The sequence below is a fragment of the Neodiprion lecontei genome, chromosome 6 (genome assembly GCF_021901455.1).
Source record: "Neodiprion lecontei isolate iyNeoLeco1 chromosome 6, iyNeoLeco1.1, whole genome shotgun sequence".
In the NCBI taxonomy this organism is placed as follows: Eukaryota; Metazoa; Arthropoda; class Insecta; order Hymenoptera; family Diprionidae; genus Neodiprion; species Neodiprion lecontei.
The window spans coordinates 5639583-5651875 of NC_060265.1; the positions used below are offsets into that span (position 1 = coordinate 5639583).

At 37.1% G+C, this 12293-nt stretch overlaps 2 protein-coding genes across 3 annotated transcripts in view; one reads left to right on the top strand and one right to left on the bottom strand.

The window, feature by feature from the left end:
• Positions 1-12293, top strand: part of LOC107221095 (dynein axonemal heavy chain 1-like) — a 67869-nt gene that overhangs the window by 15280 nt on the left and 40296 nt on the right. The window lies entirely within an intron of this gene.
• LOC107221141 (thyrotropin-releasing hormone receptor-like) overlaps positions 161-12293 on the bottom strand; it is a 28646-nt gene continuing 16513 nt past the window's right edge. The window contains exons 2-4 of one of the 2 annotated variants that reach the window (XM_015660038.2): positions 6333-6507; positions 5991-6096; positions 161-4900 (exon numbers count right to left, since the gene is read on the bottom strand). In XM_015660038.2, coding sequence (XP_015515524.2) covers positions 4669-4900; positions 5991-6096; positions 6333-6507 — 513 coding nt within the window. In that variant the 3' untranslated portion in view covers positions 161-4668. Of the gene's footprint in view, positions 4901-5990; positions 6097-6320; positions 6508-12293 lie in introns of both variants that reach the window. The other variant, XM_015660037.2, reaches the window with a different exon arrangement.

Below are 12293 nucleotides of genomic sequence, written 5' to 3' on the forward strand. Positions count from 1 at the left end.
TACATAAATTTTTTTCACTTCATCAAGTGTTTATTCAACCGATCAGACGTGGAATAAAGAAACAAATATTTGCAACCCGGCCTGGACTGAAATTTTTATTTGTTCACCGTTTTTCGCGTTACCTATCGGAAAAAGAAATATTTGCGTTAGATATCATATACCCGAAGCGAGCTTGAATATCGCGAAAACCCGAGGCTGACAGTTTTTCTTTTTGGTTTTTTTTTTGTTTTTTGTTTTGTTTTTTATTTTTCTTACACAGTTACCTCATTTTTCGCTTTTCTGTGATCCGATTTAGGCCTTCGTCCGCGTACTCGCCGGTATTTATCGTTACGAGCATTACCTACGTTAAAATGATCGCACTTTATGTATATATTTATCTAATCATACACTTGTATTCAAGGACATAGTACGCAAAGATATTTACACATTTATATTATATATATGTAGGGTATACAATTATAATCCGTACAAAATCGCGCCTATATTATAATCGGAAAGTAAGCACAATCTACTTGACACCTGACTACAACTTGGAATATATTATACATACGTACACGATATATAACCGAAAAAAAATATATACATATCAGGGTGTTTCAAAGAAAAATAATTTACGATAATCCAACGTGACATCCCCTAAAAAGTTTGTTCGGGCTAAAAGACAGACTCTGTGAAAAGGCGAGTGTTCTACGTCACGTGGAAAATCACACTCGTCAGATTTTTCCCTTTTTTCACAAGTTTTTGAATTTGCGACGAAAGACGTTGTAGCACTTCTATTATTATTTCTTTTCTGACATTCGTATTCAATCACAAGGACACGATCCATAACACAACGATATATCATCGGGAAATCTTATTCTCCTAAATTAAAAGTTCGTATTGAATTATAACTATTTTACGAGATTGAATTAGTAATGAAAAACTCGTCGGACACTCTTCTCAAACATCAGTCGGAGACTTGATGTTACAAGTGTGGATCTTATGCGTGATTCAAATTCACGATGCGATTGATGTAAGCAACAGATAAAAAAAAAATTCTTCACGATACTTCACGAATCTAAAAAAAATTTATAAAAGTGAAAATTCATCCGAGCGCGATCTTCTACATAACGTAGAACGTTCACGTTTGACAGAACCTTTCCTTTAGCCCGAAATAAATTTTCAGGGGCTGCAGTGGTGGAAAATGGCAAATTATTTTTTTCCTAAGCGCCCTAATATATAACATATATATATATACACATATACTGTACGATATTTAGAAATTAATGCTGTGCCATGTGTTACACATGTAACACATGTAGGTATGTAAAGCGTTCAACGCTTTCAGTGTCGAACAAAAGGAGGGAATACCATTTGAACTCGTTACATATTTGATATTATCGTCATCATTATTATTATATTACGTATATAACGTATAGTGTATTATTCACCCGCCTCGCAAGTTTCGCCCGTTATCTCTCGCAGTTGTCACAAATGCCAGATGCAGGAGCCGTCGGCATTCCTTTTGTTGTAAACGCGGTAACAATAGATTTACGACATTTGTTATTCAAACCGGTATTAGGTATATTTTTCTATGCGTGTACTTGCGGCTATCGATAGAATTACAATCCCCACGTGCGTTACGCTACAACAACATTTATACGGGTAGGTGTACGTTGCTTGTTGTTTTTCCTTTTCTTTTTTCTTCTCTTATCATCGTTATTCGCTTAACGAATTTAAAACAAAGATTATATTACATGTGTAGAACACATTGAGTAGTACATATAATACACAATATTCATAATTATTACGTCTTTATCGTTACATTACACGTAAATGTTCAATTTACGATTAAACAGTATATGGAACAGAGTAATAACATAGAACTGATTTTTTTGTTCTTTTTTTCCTTTCTAATCCATTCCTCGCATTCCTCGTGTCGTTGTTGATTGATTTTCCTTAACTACGCAGACTTATGTTACACATATCGTTATGTATTAAGTTGTATTTTATAGATGTATATATATATATTGATAATAATAATAATAATAATAATAATAATTATTATATGTAATGGAATTCTCGCGATCCTTACGCGACCTGCAGCCCTAATTTATTTACATTTTTTCTTGGCCCGTGGTTATTAATTTTCTCGTTTTTTCTTTTTTTTTCTCTTGCCTGTTCTTTTAAATACCTCAATATACACATTATGGAGATAATTTTTAGCAGACACAGCGGATGGTTAGTCATTAATTATACAACAGCTGACCAACTTCGAGCTTATCGCTGTAGGCGATTTTATTACAGATTTTTATATTTCTTTTTTGCTTCCGGTAAAATGTGATAATTATTATTTGCAAACAAGTTGCCTCCACCTGCAGCTTACATATGTCTGTACATTGATCCTGCGTAAATCCAGCGATATCGTTCACAATTATGGACGTATAGCGTAGATAATATCCGTTGGCTGCAGCTGTTTCGTAAAAAAAAATATGTATTCGTTTTTTGGATAAAAAATTTCTCGACGCCCAAAAACTTTTGAGCGTACATTTCGCTCTTTCTTTTCGCCATTTTTTCTATTCAATAAATGCTCCAGCTTATTTTTCCATCTCTGTTTTTTTTCTAATATAACTGTATAATTAATATGGTACAAGTTTCTGATGAGAAAATAAATGAATAAAATTGTTTCTAATTTGAGCACCACAAGACGAACGCATCGTGCACTCACGGTAATTAAATTCGTCGGTTTGTTAACTGGTTATTGCAGGTATATAAAATAGGGTGGAACCACACGCGCGGGTGTTGATTTATTGCGAATTCGTGTTCTATCTAAAATAAAATTGCAGGTTGTTATTTGGATGTTTTTATAACGAAAATAAATAAAATGAAATAAAAGTAAAGACTATCATAGCGATTGTCTCAGGTATTTTCGGCAGCAGCGTTTTCGTTCTCATTTAATTACGCTTGCGTCTAAATTAGATACGTTTATTCGTAATCGCGTTCGCGCCTCTATTTTCTTCTATTCGTCTTATTCCTCTTCATCTTTTTACATCGCGTAATGTCATCAATTTCTTAGCGATATGATTGCAGGGCATGCTTTAGGAACCCACGATGAATAGAAAATTTTTCCCCATCCCCTTCAGGGTGAAGTAAAAGATAGCTGAAGGGCTGCGGGGTGAAGACGAAAAGAAAGAAAAGTAGAAAAAAAAAATAAATGTCAGATAAAACCACATGACAAATCGCGCAGACATATTCGGGGTCGAGAAAATATACCTTTACGACTATGTCGGGGCCATCGACCTGGACACACAGGGATATAATTTTCAATAATATTTACATTGTAATTTATCGTCCAGCGATTTGTCTTCATTGCCGTGTTATTATAGACATTTGAAATTCCCATGTTATACGTGTAATGATGTTATATCAGGTATTACTTCGTTACATCCATCACATGAGGTTCGCCTTATTTAAGCTTCTTTTTTTCTCTCTCCGACGGAACTTTTGCCAACTCTCGCATTGTCAATTATCCGCTAATTGATTTGTCGTCAAATAATAAAGGGACGTCGGATACTGAAATCGAATGGACGTTTTTTTTTTTTTTTTAAGAAAGTGAAACAACTGTTTTGAAACTTTTTCGAAGTGTGGGTACCTATACTTAAAAGTTAACCTGCACTCGAAATTATTCATCAAACTCGATATTAGTGATATTGCATATTATATGCGGTACCGTCAAACGAGCGAATTAATTTCCAAACATAACATTTTACGTCTGCTAAATATTTTCTCCATATCACATGCAAAATATACATTATATACAGCCATGCGGCGACATGACATCCGTTATTCAACAACTGGAACTTAATTAATTCACATTAATCGCTGTCAGCGTTATATGTACGTTTTTTTTTTGTTTGCTTTTTTTTTTTTTGGTTTTTGCATACTTCCTTTTCATTTTTCTCTTAACGTCTATTGGGTATATAAAGTATCGAAGTAATTCTGCTAAAATTATATAATAAAGTATAAATAATTGATTGATTCTAGACGACTAGATTTATGAGTAATAATATATATTTTATAGCCTTTTAATATGTTGTTTTTTTTTTTTTTTATGTTTTTCAACTCTTCCAAACTTTCTCCTACTCTTGTTACATCCGGTGTACCGCCACGCGTCTTCCCCGTCGTTGAATTTCGGTAAAAAAAAAAAAAAAACTTACAACCGGACTGAAAGAAGAAAGAAAGAAAACAAAAAACAAAAACGAAGCCAGAGGGAAGTTTCGATCGGTAAATTAATTACGTTCGTCAATTTGCTGTTTGACGAATGAAAAAAAAAATCACCGCGCCTCGACCACGACCTAAGATTGTATTTTAAAATTAATCCAGATTGCGGAAAAGTATTATTAATCGGAATATTGTCTTCTCTCCCTAACCTCGGCCCTCCCATGGTAGGTGTAAGAAAAACGAGGTAGAAATAATTGCAAGACGTAGAAAAGAAAATAATCGAAGGAGAGATTTTATAGGCGTCTATAATCGTCCGCTGCCGATTTTCGTCAATAAAAAACACTCGCTTTTCTCCTTAGCATTATTATACAAAGGTCAGGGATCGACGGCTAACTCTGGGCCACCGTTGGCGACGACAATATTCTCACCACCCCTAATTCGGAGGGTTCGAATACGTCTGTAGATTAGCTATATGTACCGTTGAGGGTTGCAGTGATACCTTGTGATGCTTTTTTGCACCTTGCACATCAGCTGCTTTAGGCATCGGCGAAACGTTATGCCGCACATGGCGTACAGGGCAAAGTTAATGCTGAAGTTCGTGTAGTAGAGCAGCATGAAAAATTGCTGGATACACCAGAGCAGCAACGGCGTTTCCTTTCGGGCAAGGGTGAAGAAAAATACGCACAGCCGGATCACGTAGCTGGAAAGTGATAGAAAAAATTTATTTCCGAGATACGTTGATGTTTTTATTTTTAATTTTCTTTTTTTCGGCTGCTTTTTACTACCGGATCTTTGTCTTTTATATCGCCGGAAATCCGGAAGGTATACCTACTTTAATCAGCTTGTTTTTTAATCGTAAACATGTTACGATCGAACATTTCAAGGAATTTTCTCCAATTTATTAACCGTACCAGAATTTTTCACTGTTCTATATTTCAAGCTCGTCGAAGTGATTTTGACTTTTTTTTTTCACTTCACGCCTCGATTGATCATTCCTGATCGAATTTCCCGCCTGGGTTCTGACTGTTGTAAAAATTTATGCATCAAGTGACTTTGATTAACGGATCGGGAAAATCGGATTCGGCCGGGTCCTAACCGTTTTCGGAAAAGGCCAAGTTTTTTGACAGACAAGCGAGATTAGTGGCAGCGATGGAAACGGGAGCTCGAGACTTTCTGAAAGTTATTTGTTATAGCTGCGGATTGATCATCTGCACAAGTTATATCATTTTTCAAGAAAATACCTCCTTTAAATGTATAGGTACATATGTATTACATACACCGCAAGGTTAGAAATTAATGATCGTTGGTATAATTTCGATTGTATGCAGAGACGTTGAAGTTTTCAAGAAAAACACTATTGAACTCAAAAGTTACACAGACAAGCGGATGGTTTTATTGAAAAATTGTGATTCGTCCATTTTTGTGAAATTACCGTTAATCGTATCGATGATCACTCGACTAAATTGAATTTAAAAAAGTCTGAAGTTATCTTCGAATCGCACAATGAGAGGGAAATTGACTCGTTTATAAGTGAATAATTGTCCACTCGAATCAAGTGAACATTCCGGGGATTCAAAGAGCATTCGTTTATTCACTCGTTAGCGGTGAAAAACAAAAACGGAAAAAAAAGACTGTATTTTCATTGGCTATATTACGCGGTTAATCAATAATACCCGTGAAATAGAATTGAAATAGAATGGAAATAACGAAGCCAAGAAAGAAGAAGAGCGTTGACGCGTTGGCCGGGTGAAAGAAGGTTCGAGTTATTGAAATCTCGGTAAATAAATTACCTGGGTAAATTAAGCAGTATAAAAACGGTGCTGATGAGGAGGAGCATTTTAGTAATGCTCTGCTGATTCCTCGGAGAGGCTGGATTTCTGGACGAGGCGCTTCCGTCTGTAAAAAGAAGAAAGCACAAAAACAAAACAAACGTTATTTTAAACAGTCGATAAATACGCATAAATTGGATGGTGTTGTAAATACATCAAAGCAGCGCCCGAAGAAGCGTATTATTTGCGTATAACGAGGTGTTAATAAATCCGCTGTAAAACCCTCCCCTTGTTGTTTTGTTACACAAGGCAAGGGAACCGTCCCTCGGGATGCGGAAAGGTATTTAATACCTTTGGTATTACCTCCGTAAGTACATCGAGGGTAGATGGCGGCCGATGTGGTTTGCGGCAGGTGCCTCGAGTGGTGGGAATGATTACTTTTCGACGAATGGAAAGACTGCTGTGACGGATTTCTTCGCCACCCGATTTCGGGGACGAGAGTCATCCCGACGGCTCCATTGTTGCTGCTGCTGGCGTTCTGGAAAACAACAACAATGACGACGATTAATTAATTTTCAATTCCCCACCAACTTGCTAAATTTTACGAGCCGAATATAATCGAGCGGAAATTACGGTCATCTTTTCTCACCTTAATTACACCTCCGATTACTCTATTTTCATTAACTCATCCCTTTGCCTGCTCTAATTTCTCCCTCTTTCTCTCCGGCCATCGCGAATTGACCGCGTTTATTTTCCGTCAAGAAACGAGGTCCGTCCGTTTGCACAACATGTAATAAACTCCCTTATACTTTTTGTACATATATGTAATATATATATATATAAATTGAAAATGAATTATAAACGAAGATAAAGCCTGGTTTTAATGAGTTTCGAATTCCGATTATATATTTTCGTTCAATTATCCACTTCACACGGGGTGGAACAAGTTATAATATTTTTTACGCATTTTTATGAGCTTTTATAAAACTGCCTCTGTCGAATAACGGGTTCATTCCGGTGGATGATTTGTACAAGTTGTTTTTTTTATCTTACTTTTCTCCTTACAGTTGATAAAGTATAAACATAAAGCCGAAAGCATAGCGTTCATTATTCAAGCCTTATTCATCAGACCGATCGAAAGAGGCTCTCGACTCTCGAGAATTTCAGGACTCAGTTCCGCTGTGAATTGAAACTCTTAGGTAAAGAATTCGAGACTGCTCAAAAGTTTGTTCCCGGGTTTTAATTACTCGATCGAATTTGCGATCGGGAAGTCTGGAGCTGGTCCTGTTTTACATGAATATGGCAAGTCGGCCTGAAATCCATGCTTTTTTGTTAATTTTCTAACGAGTCAGACGCAAGTTGAGTATTTGTTGAATTATTGCAGTCGCAAGCCGCGAAGATCTCTTTGAAAATACTGGTAGTGTAAAAAACAAAGTTTAGCCAGTATCGGTGCTTGTGTTCCAATCACTTAAAAATTGTCAAAAATCTAGCAGATTTCGACCAGTCTACGGTATCTCATTTTATTTGATAGGCTAGTTTTCACAAAACTGTTGGAAAATTGTTGAAAATTAAAAAATAATATTATTGAATTGACTACTGAAACAAGAGAAAATCTCTTTCAACGGCCTTGTAGTAAATAGTCTACTGAATAAAGTGAGCTATAACAGAGTGAAATCGAAAGAATCTACTGGATTTTAAATAATTTCGAAGCAATTTGAAATGAAGCATCGATATCCAAGCTTTCCTTTATATTTACATCGATTTCTTTTTTCGGGTTTTCAAACAGACCTTTGGCAAATCAACTCAACGTACAAGTCTGTCGTAATAATAAAATTAATAAAACGTATCGACTTATATTTTTACCAGCTTCCAATCCTATCAAATTTTAATTTTCCTTTCTTACAACGGATCGTCGTCTGCTGCAAGCTGGATTCTGTTTTAAATTTGCAAACTCGTTTGCAGCTCGACTAGAGTCGGCGCAGGATAAACAAAAGCCGTTTTTCACCCTCGCATATATATCAGCGAGTAACTTCGAGGTTTGTTCGTAATGGGTATCGGCTTTTTCAGTCATAGATCTAAAGGGGAAGTTAAAGAGTGGAAAACTTTCTTACCCGTATTTCCATTATCTGATAAATTTTCCGGTCCGTTTCTGGCGGTACGGAAATCTCATCGTCGCACGATTATATCCGAGTTTCATTCGTTTCTGGTAACAATTTGCAGACTTTGAAAGTGCTGCGGTTCAAGTTATTTTTTTCTTTCTTCTTTTCTTTTTTATTTCTTTATTTTTTTTTCTGCATAATACCCTTCCTCCTTTTGCGCAATTTCCTCGGGGGATGGAAAACAGTATTAAGGGTCGAAGGGGCGGTTCTGAACCGTGAATCGGCTTCACGGTACGAATTATAATTTCCTCAAAGCCTTTGTATGAGGTAAAGAAGAAACGAGTGAGCGAGAAAAAAGCAAAGCAAAGTTCTCTAAATGAGATATGATATTTTGGTATATTGGAAATCGTTCAAAATTCAATGCACGTACATACAACGGATAATCGTATTTCATTTCGATATTCGTTGGGTAATATAATTCAACGCCGATAATTCGTCAAGCGAACGGTTCCAATCGCGCTAAGTAGTATTATTGTTTTTCAACGATATATTTATCCGCATGGCGGACACGAACGAGAGAGACAAATAAAAAATAATAACAATATGCCACCCTACGCAGCGTCAATCTGCGACGCTGATCAACTTCCTTGTTTTTTCTTCTTTTTTTCATACGTCCAACAGAACGTTTGACACCGCAGGTCGATGATGCAAAACTATCAGCGTTATAAATACGAGGCAATAACCAATTACTCAAGTTTTATAACATTTATCAGCCTGCGTAAGTCCTTTGCACGCTCTATGTGTACAGGAATTTATTCGTTCAAACAGTCCGCGGTGAAACAGCTGAATATACACTACAATTATTCCTTTTGATGTGACAATTACGTTAGCTATTAGTTATGTTAATCCGGCGTTGAATAATATTAATGTTAATATACATCGGCCAGAGGTTTTGTGTCAGGCGACAGCAGTGTTCAAAGTAATTATTACGCAAATGTTTATACACACATACGCGTATATGTAATATGTATACGTCATAGTAAAAGCGATGTAATTTATCATCATGAAAGCTCTTCTTGCCACTGGTTTTTTATTTTTCAGGACCTCGCGCGGTTGTTTTCTTATAAAGTGCAGGGGGGGGGGGGGGGGGGGGGAAAGCTGCGGAAAGCTGAGGAGGATGACGAGAAAGAGGAATAAAAAGTATTGCGAAACATCACGCGTTTCATTTGATTAATGGTATTTTATCCTCAGATATTTTTCCCTCTTTCTTTCATTTCGGAGCTCCTTCAAATCCGCGGGGTTCGAGTGTTGATCGATGAAAATCCCCCGCCAATTCGGTTTCGTGTAATTAGTTTTTCAAGTTATACAAACAGTTAATTCTAGAGTCAATGATCAACCCTCCGAAGTTGGTAGATTCTCGAGTCTACGCTCTTTGGGGATCAAACCCCGAAACGAATCGTCGGAAAAGCGGTAAACTCAATTAGGCACTGAATTGGGGGCAATTAAATACCCGATTAATTTGTTCCTCCTTTTTTATATCGGCATTTATTTTCCACGCATGAAAGAAAATTGTTTTTCGCCTCCAGGATCGACGCCTTCTTTCTTGCGAATATCGTGTGTAATAATCTTTCCTTTTATCGAAAGATTGCCTTTTTATCACAAAGCAGCTCCCCATTGTGTCCCGAGCTTTGTCCGGTAGAATCACCTTAAACTTTCGTATCTTTTGTCAGTGTATAAGGGCGGCTCTTTTCTGCTAACCTAATTCATCGGCGCATACTTATACGCGAGTATATAACAAGGCGCGTGTGTATATATATATATATTAATTTCGTTGGAAACCTTTCAGAATGTTGCCTGAATTCAATTTACCAATTTAAGCTAGATCACGCGTGAGAAATCCGCGATAAGTAGGATTGTAAGTTAAGTTTGACTTATGGATTCGATTTCAAAGCTTAAATATTCCTACCGAAACTTTCATAAATTTCGCCCGATTATTTTCCCTGATTATTTTCTCTCTGCAGTTTACACCGGAAACGATATTGCGGATAAATCCGCCCACCGATACGACTGCTAAAGTTGTTGAATATCGAATTGCGAATAACTGGTGGGAAAACCGTGCGAAATATAACCCTGAACTCGTTAGATAATGACCTGACAATCGCTGTTCGTTTATCGATATGTAAACGGCATGATTTTTACCAGAATAACGGTAGAACCTTATCCGGATCATATTCTCGATAATATTACATTCTTACATAAATGCGTACGCTTTTGTAGCACGTATATCGGTTTCAGCGATATCACGCGACGTGGCTTTTGCGCTCAGTTCTATGAACCTAATACCCGTATATGTAATGTGATTTATGCGCAAGTAATAGGTCGCCTCAGCCTCGGGATGGATCGAAAAAATTTCTTTTCAATTTTCCGCGTAAAATGTTCCCATCAACCGTCTAGCTTAAGTCGAGCTGCGGACTCACGATATGGTAATAAAAATCGAGAGCACTGCAATGCGTATGAATTCGGCTGTGCCAAACCGGATTTCGCATCCTTGAAATCAGCGATTTTTTGAACTTGGCTCAACCTCGTCAAAGGGTAAAAAATAAACGAGATAAAATTTCCATCCGTGGCTGTTAATCAATCCTTGACTATTTACAGTTTTTAACATAATCAAATAATACGCGTTCGGGATTCAAGATGAAAACGAGTTTTGTACCTGTAACCGAAAAATCTAGTACGCGTTACGTACGATATTCTTTTTGTTTACGGTCGGGATGATTTGATTTAACTGAAAAAATGTAGTAAATTGAAAAAATAACCAGAAAAATCTCTTATCGCTAAGTGTAATTAAACCAAACGAGTTCCTTTTATCAAATGTTTTATTACAATTCCAAGAATATTTACAACGTTGTTGTAACGATACCCAATTCGCTGGCGATAGCTGGAAAGATCGTTCCGTGATACGACTAAAAATACCGGTGACGAGGCTGTTAATTCCGACTGACATTTTCACCCGGTCGATTCTGCACCTAACCACACGTAAACACCGCATGTAACGCGTAATTGAACATCTTGGGTTAATGGGACAGGCGAATAAACGTCGGAGCAAAGAGGATCGGCCATCAACCTCAGCGCAGCTTTATCCAACGAGCCGTAAGTAGTTAAACCCGACGCTCGGTCAGCCGGCGTGTTTCCAGATCGGCTTTGTGGTACCTATTAAAAGGATCTGGAGAAAATCGTGGAAAGGATGAAAGGATGGAAAAATTTTCCGAGAAAATACGAGCAGCTAATATATCTTGTAAAATCTTGAACCGAAAAATTTTCGCGTTACTTAACGGTAATTTTCCTTTTATTTTCCACACGGCAAAAAAACGGACGTCGAATAAAGAAAATTGAATTTCGCGGTTAGGCTTTAGGGTGGAAAATCTGCTGCAGGGAAGGCTGAGGAATTTCATTTCTAAACTTTTGCTTCTCCCGCTTATTCTCGGTAAATTGTATAATTTACCCAGTTTTTAATGGTAACGGAAAAAATCAAACGCCGAGTTCGGACTTTGTCCGATAATTCGTTCGATATAAGCAACTTCTTTTTGAAAAATTAATCGGCAACGGATCCTGCCGCAATTTATTGGAGAAATATATAACGGACGGGGCGTCGAGCGAACTGCGATCCTGTATTTCAAACAACAATTAGTCCCGTTTCATCGATATCATCCCTCACGGATTCACCGACAACAATTTCACTCATGCTAATAGGTGTTTAATATATGCGTAATGACACGTGACTGCAGCCTCATTGTTGCGATGATCTCGCTATAGTTTACCTTCATCTTCATCATTGATCCGCCATCTCGTCATCGACGCGAAAAGTTTGTGACAATACTGTACGCAGCTGACCTTACGGTTTGTGGAAGGTTTTATACAGCGCTTTTTTACAGATCAGAAGCAATAAATTTATACGAAATTTCAGGAGGATATAAAAGCACTTTTTCACCGTTGTCGTTCATTTTACGTGTGAATGGATTCAGTTATTAATACGTATTGCTGTACAAACGATGATCGATATGCGAAAGGGTAAAAAATCAATTCGCAACCTACAATCGTATTATTACAGTCGTGTTAGAATGTTTCCGCCAAGGAATTCAAATCACGAATGTAACACGGAATTCGTATACTACTTTCTTTCTTCGAATACAGACGCGTTTCTTTTTCTTCGCTCCCGAAGAATCGA